The following is a 24,477-nucleotide window of genomic DNA, read 5'->3' on the forward strand; positions in this document are numbered from 1 at the left end:
TACCAGCCGCCAATCACCGCTCGGCCAGCCCCTCCCGCCCGCCGCGTCCTTTGTTCCCGCTGGCCCGGTGGCCGCCGCGGGTCCCCGGCCTTACGACTTCCGCCCGCGCGGACCAGGCCGTGTGCATGCGTGTGCCGGGCCCGCTAGGGGGCCTCCTGGCCTCGCCGGCAGACCGCTTGCTTGCTCGTGGCCTTGCACACTCAGCCTCATCTGCCCCGGTGGCTCCGGAGGGTCGGGACAAAGCGCTTCGGGAGGCGGGCTTTGGCTTGGCGTGGTGGGCACCGAGGAGCACGGGATCTGGGCAGAGCTCCAGCTCTGGCTCCACCTTTCCTTCCTCGTCCTCTCAGCGGCGCTGCCCGTGCTGCGGGGTTTCCCCTGATACGCAGCCTTTGTATCCACTTGCCTGCGAACTCCTGGCCGACTTTGGGGTGTATCCTGTGACATTCCTGGAAGTCGCAGGTTCCTCGCTCCCCTTTTGTCCGAGAGCCTGGGGTATCCAGTGAGCCCCTCAGGGACCCTGACATTGGGATCCCAGCTCATGGCAGGGCCCACCCACGGGGGCGGCTCCTGGGGTTGCCAAACCTCAATCTCCAACACGGTATTGGCAGGCCTTTCTTGGTTCCTCCTGAGACTGAGCAGAGGCCCTCTCACGGGCAGAATTGGAGCCACAGTTTTCTCATCTGTAAAATGGATCAATTACAGTGTTGTCAACTTCGTTATTTCTTTTTCTTTTTCTTTCTTTTTTTTTTTTTTTGAGACACGGTTTCCTGGCTGTCCTGAAACTGGCTCTGTAGACCAGGCTGGCCTCGAACTTAGAGCTCTGCCTCCCAAGTTCTGAGATAAAAGGTGTGTGCCTCCACATCTACTTCTGATTCGGCTTCATTCTGACTCCTGTGCTCCGCTGAACAGCTTCTGTTCATCCAGCCACAGCACCTGGGTGTTGACAACTGGGGCCATGCCATCTAGCCCTGCCTGCCTTCCTGTCCTAACCCCAGGCAGGCAGAATTGGTTTTGTTGAAGCCTTTGCCAGGGGTCTAGGGACTAGCTGGGCGATCTCCACCTTTCCCCTTACAATAGTGTTAGGCAGTGAGGACAACTGAGACAGGGCAGCAGGTGGGCGCTTGCAAGCATGCTCTGCAAACAGGCATAAAGGTGGGTGAGGCCTACTTCGTGCCTGTGCTCACCTAGCCCCCTCTGATTCTTATAGTGTCCCAGATGGATTAATATCACCAAATTGGAGGCACATTTAAGACCAAGAACACCGACGGCTGCCTCCCCTCCCTCCCAAGGATTTCCCAAGGCTCTAGCTTCTAAATCACCTTGGTGGGGGGAGCATTGGAAGAGCCAGTTGGGAAGCATTTCTTTGGGGAGGGTCATGGGGGGTGGAGAGGTTGACAAAAGAGGCCAGCTGCTGTTTGTACACAAACCCTAAGTTGATAATGAGTGAAGGGTGGGGGAAGGGACAGGGCTGAGCTGCTGCCAGCTCCAGAGGCTGTCCAGAGCATGACTGGCCCTCTGCTGGCCCTCCTGCTCTGGTCTCTACTCCTGCCCAGTGCATAAATCTTCTCAGAACAGAGTGCTAGAATCCCAGGGCTGGGTGAATGGTGATGGGGTTCTGTAGTTGAAGTGTCACTTGCTCTGAGTGCTGAGTCCTGAGAGCAGCCACGGGAATGAGGAAGGGCCTCTCCTCTGCCTGGTGGAGCATAGGGTCCTTAAGGAGCTTGTGAAAGCAAAATGGCGCATCCTTAGACAGGGAGGAAGAGAGCGGTCCCCAGAGGAAAGGTCCAGAAAAGTCTGCCTTCTGTCAGGGCCTTGTCTAGGAGCAAAGGGGCAGAACCAGAGCTGGGGAGGTCAGGAGACTCCTGCTAACACCTAAGCTGATAGTAATGCCAGGAAGGCCCCAGGATGACCGTTGGTGAGGGCATAGATAAACAAGCAGAGGAAGGCCAAAGGGGCCTGGGAAATGAGGACTAGGAACCACACTGCCATTGGCCACCTGCACATGGATCGTCCTGGAAGGGACTGTGTTGGAACCCTGCTCTGCGCCAGTGTTCACTGGCCCTCAGGGTCTGCCTGTCTTGATGGCATACCTCGTGGGTAAAGATCTGTCTCATGCCCACAGGCATTACTGCCATGCGGGCTGGAGGGCACAGCAGACAGGTTGAGTGTACCACGAGCCTGTGCTCCCGCTGGCAATGCATGTACACAGGCGTGTGCATTCCTGCTGTCACATGTGCTGGCTTGGCAAAGCCCCTTAGAGCCAGGAGCTGCTGGTGCCAGAAGGGGCTGGCAGCTCCCTATGATCCCCCCAGCACCACTGCCTGTTCCCTCGGATCCTGAAGCTCTGAGCCAGCACCTGCTCCAGGAGAGAGGCAGCCTGGAGCAAGGACTGCAGCAGTGTGCAGGACTCAGGGGGTTTCAGGCTTCTGTCCTCATGCCTAAAGAGCCAGAGCTGAGCTTTATGGGGGCAGCAGGAGGACACCCCACTGGGAGGAGCAGGCATCCTGGCAGAGCAGAGCATATTGGGTGTACACAAGGACAGAAGGGAGCACGGGGATGGGGAAAGCTGGGCCAGGGCTTGGGGGGAATGAGTGGAATGGGGAATTAAAGCAGGAGAAAGAGGAGGACTGGAGATGTAGCTCAGTTGGTAGAATGCTTGCCTAGCGTGCACAAAGCCCCGAGCTGGATTCCAGTACCATGTAAACTGTCCTTGGTGGCACATGCCTGTACTGTAATCCCAGTATCAAGAGGCAAAGAGGAGGCTTAGGAAATCAAGCTACATAGCAAGTTTTGAGGCCAGCTTGAATGACATGAAACTCAAATAAATACATAAATAAAAAGAGGGGCCAGGCGCTGGTGGCACACACCTTTAATCCCAGCACTCGGGAGGCAGAGGCAGGCGGATCTCTGTGAGTTCGAGACCAGCCTGGTCTACAAGAGCTAGTTCCAGGACAGCCTCCAAAGCCTCAGAGAAATCCTGTCTCGAAAAACCAAAAATAAAATAAAATAAAATAAAATAAAAAGAGGGGTTTGTAGAGAAGGAGGACAGAGAAGAGGAGGAAACATGGGGTTAGGTAACTGAGGGCTCTTGAACACCTCCATGAGCGGGCAGTTTACCCGGGAGGCAGTAGGAGCCATTGAAGATGCTGAACTGTGCACCGAGAGTTAATGGACAGGGCAGTAGGTTGACAATAGCTAGAGTGCAGTGACAGGAGTTGATTCCCTAGTCCCCCAGTTTATTGGGAGATTTGGATAAGGTAACGGGACACTGTTGTTGGTTGTGGACACCTTTGCTTACTCCCCTTCCTGGGATAGGGAACAGTGGTGAGCACACCCTAGCTCCAGGTGATAGAGGGAGGGCCTTGGCCTTAGCAAGTGTGGAATGGGGCAAGAACAAGGGTGTTGGAGCAGGAGCAGGCCACCTTAAGAACCTCTTTGTTGGGTGGGGCCAGGAGCTGACATTTTACTAGCTCAGAAAAACCACACTCTACTTTCCCCTGGCAGGTGAGTACAGACATGGCCCATTTTTGCTGAGCTAGAATGGATGTATATGCAGAGATCCCTTTCCTGGGCTCAGTTCCTAGAGTAGGGGCCTTCAAGGGCACTGGGCTCTAGGTTACAGATTACCATGTAGAGCCTCAGGCTTGAGCCAAAGAAGAGGCCAGTCCGGTGCCACCCGGTGAGAGGACCAGGCTGGCCCAGGCCCAGGACCTTTCTCAGGCCAACCTCCCAAGTCCACAGAGGAGGCATTGATGGCATAAGAGGCACCCAGAGGCTGTTGCAGCTGGCATGGCATGATCAGCACTGGCCTTGGATGAGGCCCCAGGCCATCAGTGGGAAGGTTCCAGGACTCAGGTATATTTGTCTGGAGTCTGCACTAACCTCCTGGCATTTCAGGATTTAGGGGTTTGTGAATAACAGAGGCAGGCAGAGTACCCTATAGGAAAGTGGATCTTAGTGGCATATGCCTGTCGTTTATTTATTTATTTTTATTTTATATGCATTGTTTTTTTTGCCAGCATAAATGCCTATGTGTGGATGTTTGATCCCCTGGGACTAGAGTTACAGATGGTTGTGACCCTCCATGTGGGTGCTAGGAATCAAACCTGAGACCCCTGGAAGAGCAGCCAGTGCTCTTAACCACTGAGCCATCTCTCCAGCCCCATGCCTGTCATTCTTGCACAGGAGGCTGAGGCAGGAGGACTGAGAATTTTAGGGCAACCTGGATTACTTAGAGAGTAGCCCTGCCTCTTAAAGCAAACAAAGTTAAATAACAAGGAGAATGAAGCCCTCTTTCCTAGAGCCCTGTCTACACCCCCAAATCCCATACTGCCTACCTCTGGCCTTGGTACCCACCCCCTGGACCTGACCCCCAAGATCACAGTCCTCCTACTTTCATCTCCAACTTTCTTCTCTTCATGTGCTGCTCCCCAGAGGCCCCTACTTCCTCAGTCCACTTGTCTGCTGTTCCAGGCTTTCCCTGTCCCTCAAGTCTCAGCTAGGGCTGGCTTCCCCTGAGGAGACATTCTGGGTTCTTGCAGGAAGCCTTAGGATCCCATGGCCTCCAGCAGCACCACAAAGCTGCATGACGGCTGTGCACAGGGTTGTGAGGCTCTGGGGTAAGGGATGGGTGATAAGCCAATACTTTCTTCCCTCTTCCTTTTTTTAATGATTTATTTTTACTTTATACGCATTGGTGATTTGCCTGCATGTATGTCTGTGTGAGGGTGTCAGATCCCCTGGAACTGGAGGGACAGATAGTTGTGAGCTGCCATGTGTCTGCTGGGAATTGAACCCAGGTCCTCTGGAAGAGCAGCCAGTACTCTTAGCCACTGAGACATCTCTCCAGGTATTTGTTGTTGTTTTTGTTTGTTTGGTTGGTTTTTCGTTTTTGAGACAAGGTCTCACTATGTATCTCTGGCTGTCCTGGAACGCACTATGTAGACCAGGCTGTCCTCGAACTCACAGAAATCTACCTGCCCCTGCCTCCACTGTGCTGGGGTTAAAAGACATGTGCCACCTCCTTTTTCCCACAAGACCCTGAATGAACTTGAGAATGGCATGGACATTACCACCCCTCCACTGCCTGTTCTGCAACCTCCCCAGCAAACCCCGGAGACTCCAGTCATGCCCAGCCCAGGGCCAACCCAAGTGGACAGATGAGGGCATGGACACCTACACTCCAAAGAGATTTGTACTCACTCAGATAGACCATGCATGCAACACATGCACACTCAGACGAGGACAGGTGCAGACACACGTGTAAACAGTAAATACACTGCACACACTGCATGCATACATGGTCAAATACACAGATTTGCATATACAGAGGCAGGCACACTCACTCATACACACACATGCCTACCATACACACCACAGAGGCATCCCCACGTCTATCTGCAGACAAAGACCCAGCCACAGGCAGGCACAGCTTCCCAGGCATGCACCCGGAGGAACTGTGGAGCGCCCAGCCAGCCCTTCCGTGCTGAAAAGGTATGGCCGCCTCCCTCCAGGGGCACCCAGATCGGCAGAGGGCGCTCCAGTCCCCTTCCTACCAGGCCCAGCCACAGCTGGGAGAGCACGTGGTTGCCACCTGCCCTCCCAAGCCAGTTCCCCTTTGTTCCCCAGGTCCCAGGAGGAGGCAACCATGCCTGAGGACCGCCCAGCCGGAGTCCTCCAGGCTGTGCTCAGTCAGCTCAGGAAATGAACCTGGGGTCCGTGTGGAACATACCCAGAAAGCAGGATAGCAGCCACCATAGTAATGAAGAGCCATCCATCACCCACTATTTATTCCCAGCAGGACTACACAGCCCCAGAAGGCTGGGGCTGCTCTCCCCTGGGAGGAACTGTTAAATTCTGAGCAAACTGTTTCTGTCTTTCAGGTGCCTTTGAGGGCCATGAAGCACCCAGACCTGGGTCCCTGATAGACAGAAGTTGGGGACTGTCTCTAGTACACTTCCTATGAGTTGACTCCTCTGGTGAGGATTTAGGGCAGGTGTATGGAGCCCAGCAGTAGCTCACACAACACGTGGCCCCTAAACCCCAGTATGTGAAAGGAGTCAATGATGAGATTTGTGCTAGGAATGCCATACCTGTGACATCAGCAGACAGCCAGTATCAGAGAGGACCTGGATAGACACCGGCCTTTTGTTTTCCAACTATTTGTTTCTTTGGGACTTTGCTTTTTTGTTGTTTTTTGTTTGTTTGTTTGTTTGTTTGTTTTTCGAGACAGGGTTTCTCTGTGGCTTTGGAGGCTGTCCTGAAACTAGCTCTTGCAGACCAGGCTGGTCTCGAACTCACAGGGGGATTTACTTTCTAATCTTGGGAGGGCCTAGTCCTGCAGACACCCTGTGTTCAGAGTTCCTCTCCCTCCTCCCTCCAGGGTAACCCCACGTCCCCTCCCAGCTGTCTTCTCCCAATCAAGACCTTTGCAGCCCAGGATGGCATGTCTCTTCCTCTTTCCCCCAGCTGTCAATCACAGGGAGATCTCTCTTTCTCTAAGTCCTTCTGCCTCTCCAAGAGCAGACAGTGAGATGGCCAAGTCTGTTGGGGGGGGCGGTCTGCTAGCTCCCCACCAAGCCCCTCACCCACTGGTCAGTTGTGTATGGGATTCAGCAGGGTGGGGCTGCTGCCAGCTGCTGTCTTCATTAGCTGCCCAGCCCCTCTCCAAGTGAATTAGCTGGTCCTTAGGGAGCACAGGATGAAGGCCTGCAGGCTCCTGGCACTGCCAGTGATTCATTCACCACAACCTCTGCCAGAGGCCAGCCATGTCCCACCCCTAGCCCACTGGCCAGGCTGGCACTGGGCAGCAGGACGCTGGTGCCCAGAACAGCCCTGGCTGCCCATCCACCTGCCCCCATCAGTCTGTCAATCAGGCTACTGGCCTCCATCTGCCAGGCCCTCCCACATGCCCATCACATGCCCACACTCACCTCTGCCTGGCCCAACCTGCCAGCTTCCATCCCTTGGCCCCTTCAGTCTTTTGGCATTTAAAGGGGCCAAGGGAGGTCATTTATGCTCTTCTCTTCCCTTCCTTCTGGATCTTCCGGCCCCAGGACCCATTAACTGACTTTGATGAAAAATAGGGCTGCTGGTACTGCTGCTGGGACCTGGCCTCTGACCCTGGCATCCTCTATCAAGATAACCTCTTGATTCCCAATGCTAAACACTTAGGAGCTCATCATACTCCCTACAGCAAATCTTCCTCATTTTCTTCTTTCTTTCTTTGCTTCCTTCTTCTTCTTCTTCTTCTTCTTCTTCTTCTTCTTCTTCTTCTTCTTCTTCTTCTTTTTGAGACAGGTTTTCTCTGTGTAGCTTTGGCTGCCCTGGAACTCACTCTGTAGACCAGTGGTTTACTGGTCTACTCACAGACATCCTCCTGCCTCTGCCTCCTGGGTGTTGGGATTAAAGGTGTGCCCCAGAATCTCCCTGCCCTCATTTTCATTTACTTGACAGATGGCATGTGCTCAGTAGCAGGGGCTGATGAAAGAATGAATGAATGAATGAATGAGTGCATGCCTTTCCCACCGCAGCAGCTGGCATCTCTTCGTCAGCTCATATAATTTACATCTCAACATCTTCAGCTAGAAAGCTGGCCCCTGCATCCACAGAGCAGAAAGCATCCTCTATCTGGGTCTGCAGACCTGAATTCTAAACATGGGCCCTTGTCCAAAAGCTGTTGGACTTGACCCCCTTTCCCCAGCTGGTTCTGGGGTCCCTTTCTGATGCAGAGAACAGGGCAGGGTTCTTTGTGCGGGGGAGGGGGGCGCTCCTACACATGTGTGCAATTTCCCCTGCATTGTTCTATAACCCTTGATGTGTTGTTCTGTAATTGGTCTCAAATGGCTTCACCCTACACAGCATCTGCAATTCTGTTTAGTTTATAAAGCGCTTCCTTCCTGTTCTGGTCCCACCTTTACAGAAAGGGAAGGAGAGGGTTGGAGAGGTGGCTCAGTGGAGAGGAGTGCTTTCTGTACCAGGGTGAGGGATCTGAGTTTGAATCTGAACACATAAAAGCTGGGTGTGGTTTCCCACAAGCCTGCAACTCCAGCTAGCCTCCAGCCTTGGTGAGAGACCTTGTCTCAAGGGGATGCGTCAGGCAAAGGGTGAGAAGAGCAGGATGTGTCCTCTTTTGGCCTCTGCATGTGTGCACACCTACATACTGCCCCTCCCTCCATAACACACACACACACACACACACACGCACGCACGCACGCACGCACGCACGCACGCACACATACACACACACACACACACGCGGGCTCCTCAGCATCTTGCTATTGCGTTGCACCCTCAGTCCTTTCTCCGCTTTTCATTTTGAGAGTCTGTCAGTCTCTTCAGTTACCCAGCCTTGAACTTACTCTGTAGCTAGAGCAGACCTTTAGCTTCCAATCTTCCTACCCTCACCTCCTGAGCAGCTGGATTCTGAGATTACAAACCAGTACCACTAGGTCTGGATTTAATTTTTGCTTTTTGAAAACTGGGTTCAAGTGGTCCTCCTATGTTCTGGATAGGAGTTACAGACATATGCCATTGTGCTCATTTTAACTTTTCGAAATAACCATCCATGTATGCAGACTCCCTTTCCTGTGCCTCACTCACCCGGTAGGAGAGGGAGAGCGCTGGCCCGAAGGATCACACAGTGTACAGAGGGTCAGCCAGGCATTGGTGGCTTATGCCTTTAATCCCAGCACTCAGGAGGCAGAGGCAGGCGGATCTCTGTGAGTTTGAGGCCAGCCTGGTCTACAGAGTGAGTGCCAGGACAGGCTCCAAAGCTACACAGAGAAACCTTGTCTCAAAAAACAAAAACAAACAAACAAACAGTGTACAGAGGGGCACGCAGAAACTGAGCTGTGATTAAGTGGGGGCGAGGGGGGGGAGCTTCCAAGAGGATATATCCTTCACAGAGTGACCTCGGAGATGAGTCACCACTCCGAGCAGCACCATTCATCTTTGGGGCTCAGGGGTACAGGGTTCCTAGTAAACACCGTTCCTCTGTGCCTCTTCTCTGATGATCCAGATGTTGGGCACCAGAGGCTCCGGGGCCTCCCTGCTCTGGCCTCACTCTGCAGCTTCCCCGTTCCCAGGATCCTCTTTACCTCCTTCTCTCACTTCACCCTAGCAATGGGACAACTCCACACACCTTCCTGGTTCCCAAGCACTGACCAAACAGCTGACTGTGGGTAACTTTGAGGCTTTCAAAGAATAAAAAGAAAGTCTGGCAATGGTGGCCCACACCTTTAGTCCCAGAATCCAGAGGTTGGAGGATATATCTGAGTTCAAGGCCAGCCTGGTCTACAAAGTGAGTTCCAGGTTGGCTAGGGATACACAGAGAAACCCTGTCTTGAAAAAAAAAAACAAACCAAAAAGACCCCCCCCTGCAAAAAAACTAAATTTGTTGGTGTATACCTTTAATACCAGCACTCGGGAGGCAGAGGCAAGGGGATCTCTGTGAATTCCTGGATACTAACCTCGTCTACCTAGTGACAATGTGTCTCAAAAAAAAAAAAGTTGGAAGAGAGCTGGGAATGTAACTTAGAGTGTGTGCTCTGAATTACATGCACGCACTAACAATGTACATCTACAGCTCAGACTATGGTGGGGAACCAGAAGGCAGCCCACTCTAGAGAAGAGATGGGGAGCCAGGCGTGGCCCTTGGATGCCTATCCCGTCTGAGCTTTCTGGGCTTACAGTGGACCTGCACCTCACCTCCAGCAGACGCTCTGCAAGTTCCTTCAACTATGGGGTACCCACAGGTGAGCAGTCAGGGACGGGGTCCCCAGCTCTAATTCCCAGGGTGATGGGTTGTGACCCTTGGGTCTTCTCCCACCCTTCTGGCCTGGGACATGGCCATCACAGGCTTCATCTTCAGCAAGCAGACCTTGGCCTCCGGGGCTCTTCACACAGCAGCAAAGCAATCTGGGTACACAGATGTAAATTTGAGACCAGAAGGGGGTCTAACACTATGTGGACACACATGAAGCATTCCCAGAGAGAGTGTTTTGGATGGGAATTTGGGGAGAAAACTCAGGAGGCCAACATGTCCAAATCTGATGAGGCCTGGCTCAGGGCCCAGAGATGACTGAAGACCCCTGGGAGGGGACCTAAGGCAGGGTTAGAAGCACCAGGGCAGAGTGAAATGACCTCAGCATTACTAGAACCAATCATAGGGCCACAGTTTCTTGAAAAGCTGCAGTCACAGGCTGGGTGTTGTGGGGCATGTCTGTAACCCCAGTACTTGGAAGGCAGAGGGAGGATGGCCATGAGTTGAAGACCAGCCTGGCTAAGAGAATGAGATCCTATCTCAACAAAAACAAACAAACAAACAAACAAACACCCAAAACAAAACAAAAAGAAACAAAAAGAGCAGCAATCCTGAGATTTGAATGTCAAGAAGAGTCATCATTGTCATTGATGTACTCATTGCGGTCCTTAGTTACCCAGATGTGACAGGGCTCCCCGAAAAGCCAGCTGTTCTCCATGATGCTCTGCACAGCAGTTTTGTTCCCTCCCAGCTTGTCCATGCTCGTGTTCACCTAGGCCAAACTGGTGCACCCAGGTTCAGGGGCTCAGTGGCACACAAAGGCTGTAGGCTTCAAGGGCAGCTGGGCTTCATTTTGTGTGTGCGTGTGTGTGTGTGTGTGTGTGTGTGTGTGTGTGTGTGTGTGTGTGTGTGTGTGTGTGTTTTCTGCATTGCACCGGGAATGTGTGAATAATAGGTTATTTGTTTGTTAGTTCAGGTGTGAGTGAGGCCTCCAATATTCCATGACACGCTGTGCATGTGCAGGTCAGAAGACGGCTTTCAGGAGTTTGTTTTCTCCTTCCATCATGGGTTCCAGGAATCGAACCCAGGTCATCATGCTTGCACTTTTATTCACTGAGCCATTTTGATAGCTTTTATTTATCTATTTATATTTTTTTCAGTAAGATTTTATATAATCCCAGTTGGCTGTGAAATTGAACATGATATGTAGCTGAAGATGTCCTTGGACTTATCCTCCAGCTCTGCCCCCCACCTTCAGATTCTCTGAAGGGTTACCTAAGCCTTGCCATGGAATATTCAGATTGATAGCGCCAGGAAATGGCCGGGGAGACTATTGGATACCCCAGTGCTTCATGCTTCTGTGGCTTGTTGACAGCTCAAGGATTATTTTTTAAAGACAGGAACCCTTCACTAGTCCAGGGTTCATGATATGGGTAGACTAGCTGGCCTCAAACTCTCAGAAATCATCCTTCTGCCTGTGCCTTCTGAGCTACCACAGCTGGGTCCAGGGACATTGCTTTTGTCTGATGAAGAGCCAAACACCACCATCTATTTGGTATAAATGCATGTGTGGGAGGAAAGAAGGGTGCTATTGAGGAGTGTTTTTTGTTTTTTATTTTTATTTTATTTTTTTTTTTTGTTTTTCGAGACAGGGTTTCTCTGTGTAGCTTTGGAGCCTATCCTGGCACTCGCTCTGGAGACCAGGCTGGCCTCGAATTTATAGAGATCCTCTGCCTTTGCCTCCCGAGTGCTGGGATTAAAGGCATGTACCACCAACACCCAGCTCGAGGAGTGTTTTATTTTTATTTTTTTTTAAGATTTTATTTATTTATTTATTTATTTATTTATTTATTTATTATGTATACAACATTCTACCTCCATGTATATCTGCACACCAGAAGAGGACACCAGATCTCATTACAGATGGTGTGAGCCACCATGTGGTTGCTGGGAATTGAACTCAGGACCTCTGGAAGAGCAGCCGGTGCTCTTAACCTTTGAGCCACTTCTTCAGCCCTGTTCACTCACTCTTTTTCTGTTTTGTTTTGTTTTTTTGTTTTTGTTTTTGTTTTTTGAGACAGGGTTTCTCTGTGGCTTTGGAGGCTGTCCTGGAACGAACTCTTGTAGACCAGGCTGGTCTCAAACTCACAGAGATCCACCTGCCTCTGCCTCCCAAGTGCTGGGATTAAAGGCGTGCGACACCACTGCCCGGCATCACTCACTCTTAAATAATGAACTTTACAGTCTCTTGGAAAGTCCCCCAGAGGGCAAGAGAATTGTAACGAGGAAGTGGGGGCTAGGACACAGCTTAGTGTTAGAATGCTTACTTAGCAATGCACCAACTCCGGGCTTAGGACACACAAGCACATACATATAGCAGAGTGTGGGGGTGGGGTGGGGAGAAAAGAAAAGGGAACTGGGTAGAAGACAGGGTAGGACAGAAGGGGAAAGGGGTTAGAAGTCCCCCAACTGCATGCCCTCAGGCAGGGGGATACTGGGAAGGGCACTGAGAATATGACAGCCAGTTTTGGGGTGCTGGGTGGCTGAGGGTATGGGATGACCCATCTTCATCCCAGCCAGTGCCCTCTCACAGCTACATTTTCTCTTCCCTGAAATGGTCCCCACCTCTCCAGATCGGCCAGAAGCCAAAGTGTTATAACCTGTGAGAAACTGCTTAGGTATAAAGGGCTCCAGTTTGGTTAATGACCACTTTTATTAACTTAGACTAGACTTTAACTTTTATAAAAAGACTTAAAGGACAACGGAGAGTTTTTCTGAGGAGGGCAGGGTGGGATGTGTGGGGGTGGTGGGTGGTGGTGGGGGTAAGACCTGCCAACGTTGGGGTGTCCCAAGGCCTTGAGTTGCAGCTCAAGGCTGGGTTTCTGACACAGGACTCTGGAATGAAATGAAATGGTTATAAGACCCAACTGTGAAGAAATAAGGGGATGACTTCAGTGTGGCTCACATACCCCTGGCTATCCTGGAGCTTGCTGTGTAGATCAGAATGGCCTTGGACTCACAGAGCCCCATGCTTCTGCCCTCTATGTGCACTATGCCTACAGGTTGCTTCAGTGGCTGTCAGTGCCAGGGATCCCCTTTAATTTCATCAGTGAACCAGGTGGCAAAGGGCAGGGAGCTGCTTAGAATCTTGGTCAATAGAGCCTGGAAATGAGTCCTCCAGTCCCCCTGCTGGCCCAGAAAGGAGGCACAAGAAGGAGGCTGAGGCTGGGCCCTGAGGACTCTTTAAAATGAACCCCACCCATCTCTCTCTGTGGTGTATTGTATAGTGTGAATGCGTATGCCTGGAGGCCAGAAGTTGACACTGGTGTCTTCTCTCTGGTAACTCTCCATTTCATTTCTGAGATAGGGTCTTTCACTGGGTTTGGAACTCACTGATTAGGCCAGGATGTCTGGCCAGTGAGCCCAAGGGATTTGCAATTTCTGTCGGGTACTGCCTTGCCCGGGTTCTATGTGGGTGCTGGGAATCTGAATTTCGATTCTCATGCTTGCATAGCAGGTATCTCCTCAATCCTATGTCTTTTAACATGTTTTCCCTTTAAGTGTATGTGCTGCTGAAGTGAGCATCATTTTTTTTCCTTTTTAAAGGCTGGGCCTCACTATGTAGCCCTGGCTGGCCTGGAATATACTATGCAGGTTTTCAGAACATATTTATTTCTGTCACAGATGTCCCTTATCCAGATTCTGTCTTTTTTTTTAATGATATTTATTTATTTTTATGTGTATGGGTATTTTGCCTGCATGTATATCTGTGTACTGTGTGCATGCCTGGTGCCCATGGAAGCCAGAAGCCAGAAAATGATCTCCTGGGACTGGAGTTACAGATGGATGTGAGAGATCATGGAGGTGCTAGGGACCAAACCCCTGTCCTCTAAAAGAGCAGCCAGGCTCTTATAATTTTTTTTTGTTTTTTTGAGACAGGTTCTCTCAGTGTAGTCCTAGAACTCTCTCTGTAAATCAGGCTGGACTTGAACTCAGAAATCCACTTGCCTCTGTCTCCAGAGTGCTGAGATTAAAGGTGTGTACCACGATGACTAGTACAGCCAGTAGTCCTAACAGCTGAGCCATTTCTCTAGTCCCCAGACTCAGTCTTTTTGAGCATAGTGTGACTTCTGTAAAAAATGTTCTGGAACATACTTTATCACCCTGAAAAGAAAAAAAATTTTTTTTTTTTTGAGACAGGGTTTCTCTGTGTAACAGCCTTAGCTGTCCTAGAACTCACTCTGTAGGCCAGGCTGGCCTTGAACTCACAGAGATCCGCCTGCTTCTGCCTCCTGAGTGCTGGGATTAAAGGCATGTGCCACCAACACCCCGCTCAGAAGAATATTTTTTAAGTCAGGGTCTCACTACGTATTTCTGAATGGCCTACAACTTGTTATGCTGATCAGGCTGGCCTCAGACTCACAGAGATCCTCCTGCCTCTGCCCTGAGTGCTGAGATTAAAGGTGTGTGCCACCATGCCCACTCATCCTGAAAATTTTAAACAAGGAGGTTGATCTTTAATTTTTGGGGGATCTCAAAAAATATATCTTGGTCAAAGATTTTGTGCCTCAGAGCCGTGGGGTTCTGTGAGCAGGCAGCAGAGTCTGTATGCTATGCTGTTCTCTCCCTACAAAGTAGACCGTATTCTGTTTAGCCAAGTATGTATTATGAGAATTTTCCAGAAGCCAGGTGCATGGGAAGCATCCATCGGTGTTCTTGAGGTAATCTTACATGTCAGCTTCAACACAGAGTCTCACAACCAAAGTGAAAGCTGATGCAAAGGGCCAGTCAATCGTCACACTTCAGGGCCTAGCTGCCTAGCTCCCTCAGGGCCTAGGCCTGAGGGAGCTTGAAGTAACTAAGGGATGGCAGGACAGCATGGTGGGGGATAGCTCTTATCTTGGACTTCTCATGCAGGATGTGCACTCTTCTATAAAAAGGTACCCGCCAGGCCTTACCCTCCCTGGCTGGGGTTAAGTTCGGTGAGGCTCTGTCTGGTTTTGAGATTTTTCTTTTTTACTTTTTGGTTTTTCAAGACAGGGTTTCTCTGTGTAGCTTTGGAGCCTATCCTGGCACTCACTCTGGAGGCCAGGCTGGCCTCGAACTCACAGAGATCTTCCTGCCTCTGCCTCCCGAGTGCTGGGATTAAAGGCGTGTGCCACCAACGCCCGGTTTATCTGACTCTTTTTGTCCCTGTGAAAACCAGAGAATATTTCTGGAAGGTCTGACTACCCTGCCTGAGAGACATCTCCATGCTGGGATCCGCTTACAGGACCTCGTGGAGCAGAAGCATTTCATTTCCATGGCCCTAGCTTCTGTGTGACTTTAATACCCCGCCCCCACCCCAGGCTTGGGGGATCCTGTTGTGCTAGCAAGTTGGGTGGTATAGCAGGAAGGCAGAAGTGTGGAGTCTCTGCTGAATTTAAGGTCCCTGTCAGATACAGTGGATCACAGGCCTTTGAAGGTGGTAGCCCAGGTGTGGGCCAGTCAGTTCCTGCACTCTTGCAGCCAGTGTCTTCCTGTGCCATCCTGAGGTGAGGCTGGGCCCACCCACTCACCAACGTAACCAGAGCTTAAGCAAAAAAAAAAAAAAAACACCCACAAAGCTCAGCTATGCAAATAGGTACATCAAGCGCTGGGATTCAGGGAAGGAGGCCAGGAACTGGCACAGGCAGGCCTAAGATTCCTGGATCTCCGCAGGGGGCACGTGTGTAGGAAGTCTGCAGGACAGCACTCTTGTACCTAGGGGTCGTGGCTCCTGCCTCTGCAGACTCACCTACTACAGCTTCCTACCTCACTGAGCTCCCACCAGCACCCTGCCTCTGCTGGCTTTGGCACTGGTTTTGAGAGCAGGCCTCAAATGTCAAAGGACATTCCCCACCCTCTCCCTGCTGGTTAGGAGCCTCCCAGGGTGGCCAGACCTGTGTGAGTACCAGCAGTGGGGCCTCTAGCCCAGCTCCCCAGGGAGGACAGTGAGGGCGGGCAAGCCCAGGCCTGCTAGAGAGAGCCACCGCGTGTGTGTGTGTGTGTGTGTGTGTGTGTGTTTGTGTGTGTGTGTCAGCGCTCTTACACAATCCTGCCGCTGGCAAGGCGGGAGGGTTGAAAGGCAGCTGGCAGCTCCCCAGGCCCTGATGCCTGAGCAAGGAAACCACAGCCTGAAACTCCAGGGGTTCTGAAGGGCGGGAAGGCGGGAGTTTTTGAGGCCTGTTCCACTGTGGCTACCTCCCAGACTCCATCATTCCTCGGAGGCCAAAGGCACTGCCAGCCATGCTGGGCACTGAATCACAGGCTTTAGAAACCCAGGGAAGACATTGTCCTCGTTTGCCACGGAACATGAGAGAAATCTGCTGAAGACGTTGTTCCTTTTGCCAGAGTCCTGTGAACCAACACACTTACATATATACAGATGGCAGATGGAAGGCGGTATCCTGAGAGCATGTTTCCCTGAGCTCTTCTCAGCTCTTTTTGAATTATCTAGGTATTCGGTTCCCAATAGGAACTGTTATGCCATGTCTAGGTTTAGAGGTGAGGAAGTGGCTCACCTGATTTTACACGACAAGCAAACAGCAAGGCTGGGGCTGAATCCATGCAGCGGTAATCCAAATATACATTTTAATTAAAAAAATTGCATGTATATGGCTAGGCATGGTGGTACAATCACAGCAGGAGGAGGCAGAGGCAGGTGGATCATGAATTCAAGGCTAGCCTGATCTACAGGGACAGGGCTACACAGAGAAAACTTGTCTTGAAAAATCCAACCATCCAACCAACCAAACAAAAAAGCTACATGTATCTTCTTTTGTTTGTTTGTTTTTCGAGACAGGGTTTCCCTGTGTAGCTTTGGAGCCTATCCTGGCACTAGCTCTGGTGACCAGGCTGGCCTCAAACTCACAGAGATCCGCCTGCCTCTGTCTCCCGAGTACTGGGATTAAAGGCATGCGCCACCAAGCCCGGCTTGCATGTATCTATTTATGTGGTTTATATGTATCTATTTATGCGAGGAGGCCAGCGTTGGTCTCATGGGAGTTGGTTCTCTCCTTCATCCTTGTGGACTCTAGAGATTGAGATCATGTCCTTAAGTTTGGTAGCACCTTTATCCTGGGCACCATTTTGGCAGCTCCCAAATCTGAGCCAACACCCAAATATGTACTTTATGTCATGTTCTAAGTATCAGGCAGAATTGTGGGATAATCAAAAAGGAATACATAATGTTGGAAATGGCTTACAAGAAAGCCTAGTCTGTGGGCTAAGCACCTACAGGGCCAGGTAGGTTAAAATGAGTCAGGCCTACTGGGGAATGTATAAAGCAACAAGGGGTGTGCCCAGGAAAATTCCCTAAAAGTGAGCTTGCCTGAGGCGATCTGGGCCACCTACACAGAACAGCTTTAAGGCAGTTGCAGAACACCCCAGGTCTGTCTGAAATGACCTAGAGGAAGAAATGTGGCCTAGTAGAGTTCCCTAGCTTGTTTTGAGAGATTTGGGCAATACCACAGAAGTGCCTTAACGCTCCTCTGTGGCAGCCAAAGGCTCAAGATGCATGGATGAGTGGAAGTGAAGAGACAGGAAGGAAAGCTGAGGAGGTAGAACAACTGTCATGGCAGGAAAGGGGCTCTTCATTGCCTCAATAACTGCAGGAGTTCTGGCCCAGAGCTGACTTCTGTCCCGGGGTCTTCTCAACCATACTAGGACAGCCAGAGCTCCAAGCAGGGTTTACTTGGTAACTCTAAGTCCCCTTCTAGAACCGCCTGGTTTGTTTTTCTAATTGCATGAGTCAAACACTCACTGTCATGAACACAGGGGGTGGTAGGTAAGCGCTTGAATTTAGGTGGCTTCTGGAGCCAGATGCTGGAGCCCCCCTCTCCCCCTTCTAGGAAAGGCAGGGGCACTGGCACAAGAGCAGATAAAGCAGTTCTTCTAGGGAAATTCATACTCAACCACCTTCTCACTGATGGCCATCCCACCTCCCTCTGCTTCCCCAATCCAGAACCTGGCCTGAGTGCAGGTGTGAACTCAGAAGCCACAACCACAACTGCTAAGACGTGGCAGTCGTGGCATAGGCCAAGCTCTTTGTACCTCTGGCTTTGTAGAGAGGGAACAATACCCGGGAGAGTAACAGGAGCTTAATGGATAAGTCCCAGGTAGAAGGCACTCTCCTTTCTCTGTTTACCGTGAAGCACAAGCCTCCATAGCTCCTACATAAGAGAGCAAAGTCTTTGGCAGGTGAGGCCCAAAGGTCCCCTCAGTTAACGGAGAGTGGCCCCATTCCTTGTCACGGTGAAGGCAGCTGGCGGGGGTGGGGTAGAGTTCCGACTCAGGGTTAGCCTGTGGAACCTAGCACGCTGGGGCACCAACTTGGGGAGATGCCCATCTCCAGCCTCTAGTGTGCCCCCGAGAAGAGCCAGACCCCCGCGAGAGCACGCCGCCACGTTGTGGCCGCGGGGCTCCCGGGGCAGGAGCGACCGCTGGACAACGGGAGTGGGAGCAGGCCAAAGGGCGGCGGCACGGCATTCTCCTTAAAGGAAAAGTCGCTCGCCGAGGCCCGAAAGGCTAGCGCGACTGGCACGTGCGCGCGGGATGCGGGCCGGCCACGTGCGGCTTGCGGGGAGATCCCGGGTCCAACTGCGGCCGCTCCTCGACACCGCGCGTTCCTCCGCTCGCCTCAAGCTCAGGAAAGGGGCCTCCCGGCGGGGATGGGGCAAAGCGCCCGAGGGAACCGAGAAGGGCGATTCAGTCTCCTCGCCTCGACCTCAAGGCTCCACAGGACTTGGCATCGACCCGCCCGCCCCGATTCCTAACTCCGGGTTTTCTCCACGCCTGATTCCACGGCCCCTCAGGAGACAGGCGGCAGGAAGGGCCAATGGCAGGACGCAAAGCGTCAACTTTGTGTTCGCCCGCCACTCTCAGCCAGTGCGCGCGGGTTTCTCCCGAGTCCCGCCTTCCGTGTCGGGCGCCCCCTTCTGGCGCCACACGGCCGGACGCTCTCCGCCGCCATCTTGAGTGTGGCAGAGGCCGCGTCTCGGGACCGTTCACAGCCACTGCAGCCTTGCTTCTCACAGAACAAGTTCCTCAGTTCGACAGCCGACTGCGACGGCGATAGAGAATGAGAAACTCAGCGTTCTGGGGTTGTTCGTGTGGGCGGGCTGGCCACGTCACGCCACGCGCGCCGAGTCCGTCGCCATCTTGAGTGTGGCATCCTTATGGGTTTTCTTTTCTCAAAGCGCCGCGTGGTTCCTGAAGTGGCTCGAGTTTGAGGGAGCCCCGCAAGGACTAGTCGTGCTGGCCCACGAGGCCGTTTTCCCTCAGCCGCGCGGTGTTCACACGCCCGGCGGAGACCCTGGCGTGAACCGTGAACTCGATGCCCGGGCGGGGCTCTGGGACGTGGTCAGAGGCCGCCGCGACGGCAGTGACCTCCGTGGGCAGACGGGCACCAGAGGCGCGGGGCGCGCGGGGCTGTCCCGCACGAGGGCAGAAAGTCGCACGGGGCATCGGGTGCCCCCGCACATTTGTCCCCCAGTGTGACAGGCGCGAGGGCCGCTCATCGGCTGGCCCTGGACGGCGACACGGGCGGCGGGGGAGGGGAGGGGCCGCTGCTTTAGTGTCATCGAGGCGGCGGGAAAGGGGACGGGGCGGAAGGTGCGGGAGTGCCCGCGCCCTGGGGACTCACGCCCACTCCCACCGGGACAATTACTGGTCGAAGGTGCGGGCCGGTGGCGGGCGCGGGAACACGCGGGGCACCGCCCGGGGCAAGCGCCGCCCAGCACGCGCCTTCCCCTCCCCCTCGCGGGCAGCGCTCCTGCCCCCCCCCCCGCCGCCGCCGCCTCCTCCCTCCCCCTCCTTCCGAGCAGTCGCCAGGGAGGGGGAGGACGGGGGCTGGGCGGGCAGCAGCTTTGCCGCGCTTTGGTCGCCTGCGTCAGAAGCCTGAGCAAAACAGCCTCGGGGGCGCGCGGCGGCGGGCGAGGGAGCGCGCGCGCACGAGACCCCCCCCCTCCCTTTGCAGGGACCCAACACACTCAGGACGCTGAATGACAGTGCGGCGGGGCGCTGCGCAGCGCGCGCCGAGCTGAGGCACTGCCGCTTTAAGCTCGCTTGCCCATTGTTCGGAATCGGGCCAATGGGAGAGCGCCCGCTCCCCGCAGCCAGCCAATAGCGTCGGGCCTCGGGTGGCTGAGCACCGCCCACCAATCTATATTAAAGGTTCTGGCGCCGCGTGAGTCCCCCACTGGCTGCTCTGAAAAGCCATCTTTGCATTGTTCCCGGGTCCTGCTCCGCGCTCGCTGCAGCCACCTTCGCCTCCCGCCCGCCCGCCGCCTCCTCCTCCTCCTCCTCCTCCTCCTCCGCGGCGGACTCCGGCAGCTCTCTCGCCAGAGTCCTCGAACTCCAGTTCTCGCCTCCCTCGCTGCAGCGCATCACCGGCGTGCCCCACCATGTCAGACGCGGCCGTGGACACCAGCTCCGAGATCACCACCAAGGTGAGGCTGGACGCCGCCCGCCCCCTCGGGGTCCGCGCGCCGCGCCGCGCCGCGCCGGGCAGAGCGCGCCCTCCCTCCCTCCGTGACGGCTTCCCGGGAGGACCTCGCCACCTTGTCGCGGCGCGGCGGCCCGGGACACCCACTCTTTGTGTGCGGGGGAGGGGGCGCGGCGCGGGCACTCGTGCCGCCCGCCCGCCGTCGGGCGCGGGCCAATGGCCTGGGGGGGGGACGGGGAGGCTGAGCCCGCGCGCCCTCCAAACTTGTTGGCGCCGCGTGCGAGCGGCCGCGGGGAGTCGCGGGGCCGGGCTGAGGGTCGCGGGGCCGCGGCGCACGGAAATAACTTTGAAACTCCGGCGCGTCGGCGGTCGGAAGTGTGGGGGGCGCGAGTGCGGGGCTCCGGGGGCTGCGCTGCTCTTTGTTCGGCGCCCGGGTTCGCGGCCCCGGCTGCGGCTTCTCCGGCCCGGCACGGAATGGCCGCGGGTGGGGCGGCGCGGCGCGGCGGGAGTCTGGTCTGAGAGGCGCTGTCGCCTCAGCCCCGCGTGGCCGTGGCGGGGCTCCGCTCGGCTGCGTGCGGTCGCCGCCGGCGGGGTGGTGGAGCGTGGGCCCGGGCGGCGAGCCCACGCGCCGGAGGGGGAGGAAACGGAAAGTGAGAGAGGCGGCCGGGCGGGAGCGGCCAGGGCCGGCTGTCCTGCGGCGCCGTAGACGCGGCGGCCGAGCAGCCCGCGCGGACTCGCGCCCCTGGCCCCCCGGCAGCGACCTGAGGTGGCCGCACGCCCGGCGGAACGTCCCCGCCCTCGCGACGAGCCCCGCTCGCGGTCGGCCCCGCGCTGCCCGGCTTTCCACCAGCCCCGTGTTCGCGCCCCGTTCTCCCTGTGGTGGAGACTCGTGCGAGTCACCTTGGTGTCTCTCGAGCCTGTCCCCGGCATCTTCCCCTGAGCGGGCTCGCCCGTGCTGAGGGGACCCAGGGCGCACACCAGCACGCACTCCTGGAGCGCTGCCCGGCCGCCCCTGGTGACTGACCAGCCAGGCTGGTGCCCTCCCCCACGCGGGCCTCGGCGGGAGTTTGTCTGAGGTGAATTCCCTCAGGCTCGACGTGCCGCCCCGGGGAGGGCGCCCCCGACCGTCTCGAGGCTCGGAGCTGAGAAGCTCCCAATCCCCCCTGGCCTCCCGCGGGACTTTGCGCGCCAAAACTGGAGGCGGAAGCCGCGTGTTGCCCCCCGCGGTGGCGGCCACAGGGGGCGTCACGCAGCTCACTTAATCACGCTCGCTAGACGAGCGCGGACCTCGGGTCTCCTGAGCCCAGGGCGCACTCCGGTGCCCCGGGCCACGTGCTCTTTGCGCGCGGTGCGTGCCGAGGCTCGAGCGCGTAGTTAGGGGGTGAGTGTTGTGCGCCTGCGCGCCGTTGCCACCCCGCCCCCACTCACTCCCCCGGGCTTCGGCCGCCAGGGGGCGGGAGTGGGCGCCTTGGGGTCCTAGGCAGGCTTCTGGTGGGCACGAACCCGCCAACGCCGACAGGTGACCCAAGCAGGCCTGGGCCGAGCGATAGCCGCGCCTCGTGCTCGTTCCCGGGTGGGCGGTCGAGTCAGCCATGCGAGTGGAAAAAGTTACCCAGCGGTGTGGCCCCAAAGCTGCAGTTTCCAGAGAGCCAGCTTTTTATCTCCCATGGGCTGTGGAGACCGGGAGGTCCGTAGTATCGAACATGGGCGCCTGTGACTTTGAGCCATTTGTCCAAGGCTTGGCCTTCTGCAGGCTGAGGCGCCTCCCGTTCCCCATCCGGATTCTCACATCCATCCCCGAGCGAGCGCCCCACCATCGACAGGCTCCTCCCTCCACTACCTTATTTATTTATGGCACGGCACACAGCCACCGCCTTCCAAGAAGGGTTTCTGAGGGGTGGAGCTCCCTCTAGCTGGAAACGGGCAGCGAAGGGCGTGCAGGTGAGGGCGACAGTTTCCCAAGCTTGTCTGCCCGGACTGTCGGGTTTGTGTCTCTGGTGCCATATGGTAGCTGATGAGCTTGAATCGGCACTTGAATTCAGTCTGTCTAGAGGATGGAAGTCATAGGAGATGGACTACAGGCCTTGGTTATCTACTATGACCCATCCTTCTGACATTTCCCCAGGGTAGCCAGTGACTCCCAACATTAGTCATGGACCAGCTTCACCTAATTCTCAGCACCTTGGTTGGCCTCGATTATTCTGAAGTCTAACGGGTTTCCTCTTCCTTCTGAAGGACTTGAAGGAGAAGAAGGAAGTTGTGGAGGAGACAGAGAATGGAAGAGACGCACCTGCCAATGGAAATGCTGTGAGTGTCCGCCCCGCTTAGGGGCTCCTGTTTCTGCTCTTAAATTTCAACTTAATTCAGTATGGTGAATGGTGCATCAGGCATATCCTTGTCAAACCTCAAGGTTTGGGAGGTAGCGTGGTTAGCTGTATGGTGTGGGTGGGCATTTCTCTTGGTGTGGGCAGGCTGCATTAGATGTGTATCCTTCTGCTTTGGAGGTGGCTAATGTCAGATGTCTTCTCTGCCAAGCAGAATGAGGAAAATGGGGAGCAGGAGGCTGACAATGAGGTAGATGAAGAAGAGGAAGAAGGTGGGGAGGAAGAGGAGGAGGAGGAAGAAGGCGACGGTGAGTAGTCTTATTTTCTCAGGTTTCTTCCTTGGCCTTTGCTGTAAGAAGAGATTGGGTTCTGGGCAAGTGGACCGCATCCAACTGTAGTGTACCAGAGGAGGAGGCAAGGCCTTATTTCAGTCGAGTATACTCCCCTCTTCTGTTGGACAGTTCCCTCATTTAATGACTTGATCTGTTGTCCTGGCCTGTCCACTTTGGCAGGTTGCACAGACAGGGCAGTGATGATGGCTGTAATTGGACAATGGTTTATGTGGTTCTTGATCATTCTCCAGGTGAGGAAGAGGATGGAGATGAAGATGAGGAAGCTGAGGCTCCTACGGGCAAGCGGGTAGCTGAAGATGATGAGGTAGGCCTTAGCTTTGGGGTATGGGATGTGAGGTATTTTGCCTGATGTACAAAAGCTTGAGGCTAGTTCTGGCTTTCTGTTTGGGCAACAATGATTCTGAGTGGGACATCCCAGCTTTACTTTGCTGAAAGATTGGGAGGGGCCTGGAACTCTGGACTAGTCTTGCTTTACGTAGCTGACCTGCAGTGACAGGGCTGATAACTGTTTTCTGTGCAGGATGATGATGTTGACACCAAGAAGCAGAAGACCGATGAGGATGACTAGACAGCAGAAAGGAAAAGCTAAACTTAAGGCCACCGTGACCTATTCACCCTCCACTTCCCGTCTCAGAATTTAAACGTGGTCACCTTCGAGTAGAGGAGCAGGCCCCGCCCTTAGCGGGCAGTGCCACCCACAGATGACATGCGCTCTCCACCACCCCACCAAAACCACACCATGAATTTGCAACAGGGGAGGGAAAAAGAACCAAAACTTCCAAGGCCCTGCTTTTTTTCTTAAAAATACTTTAAAAGGAAAATTTGTTTGTATTTTTTATTTACATTTTATATTTTTGTACATATTGTTAGGGGGGTCAGCCATTTTTAATGATAACGGGTGACCAAACCAGCCTTCAGAGCGTTTTCTGTCCTACTTCTGACCTTACTTGTGGTGTGACCATGTTCATTATAATCTCAAAGGAGAAAAAAAAACCTTGTAAAAAAAACAAAAACAACAACAAAAAAAAAACAATCTTATTCCGAGCATTCCAGTAACTTTTTTTGTGTATGTACCTAGCTGTACTATAAGTAGTTGGTTTGTATGAGATGGTTAAAAAGGCCAAAGATAAAAGGTTTCTTTTTTTCCTTCCTTTTTTTTTTTTTTGTCTATGAAGTTGCTGTTTTATTTTTTTGGCCTGTTTGATGTATGTGTGAAACAATGTCCAACAATAAACCGGAATTTTATTTTGCTGAGTTGTTCTAACAACAGTGTCTCGAGCCTCATTTTTTCCCTGTGTACCTAGTTCTTCATCTCTTCATCCCCTGAACCTCCCGAGTGATTTACACTACCTGAGTTGTATACCACCACAACCATGTATTTTCTGGGGAGAGAGTGGTATTGGAGTTGGGGTTAAGCAGTATAGAGTAGGTTAAATGTTAACCCTGCATTCTGACATGGTGGGGTATCTGGATAAAGTTGACCACAGGGCATTGGGGAGGTGTTATTGGGTCAGTCCTGCTGATGGTACCAGCATCTCTTCCTGGTAATTACTGGGTGCCAGATGTACACTG

The 24,477-nt window shown here is 53.9% G+C and overlaps 1 protein-coding gene across 1 annotated transcript; it reads left to right on the forward strand.

Annotated features, from left to right (window-relative positions):
- The first annotated feature begins 19,118 nt into the window (after positions 1 to 19,118).
- Positions 19,119 to 24,172, forward strand: Ptma (prothymosin alpha). The gene is made up of 6 exons (XM_027397449.2): positions 19,119 to 19,524; positions 20,000 to 20,232; positions 22,464 to 22,535; positions 22,767 to 22,860; positions 23,136 to 23,209; positions 23,426 to 24,172. Exons 1-6 carry the CDS (start codon positions 19,119 to 19,121, stop codon positions 23,471 to 23,473), a joined length of 927 nt encoding a protein of 308 aa, XP_027253250.2. The 3' UTR covers positions 23,474 to 24,172.
- The last annotated feature ends 305 nt before the right edge of the window (positions 24,173 to 24,477 follow it).

Source organism: Cricetulus griseus, chromosome 2 (assembly GCF_003668045.3).
Source record: "Cricetulus griseus strain 17A/GY chromosome 2, alternate assembly CriGri-PICRH-1.0, whole genome shotgun sequence".
Classification (NCBI taxonomy): domain Eukaryota; kingdom Metazoa; phylum Chordata; class Mammalia; order Rodentia; family Cricetidae; genus Cricetulus; species Cricetulus griseus.

What these genes read in the sequence shown, in the direction of transcription:
- Ptma (XM_027397449.2), top strand. Translation starts at nt 19,119, where the DNA reads ATGCCCGGGCGGGGCTCTGGGACGTGGTCAGAGGCCGCCGCGACGGCA. An exon ending in GCTCCGAGATCACCACCAAG is followed by an intron (nt 20,233 to 22,463) that starts GTGAGGCTGGAC and finishes TTCCTTCTGAAG; the next exon opens with GACTTGAAGGAGAAGAAGGA. An exon ending in GGGTAGCTGAAGATGATGAG is followed by an intron (nt 23,210 to 23,425) that starts GTAGGCCTTAGC and finishes TTTTCTGTGCAG; the next exon opens with GATGATGATGTTGACACCAA.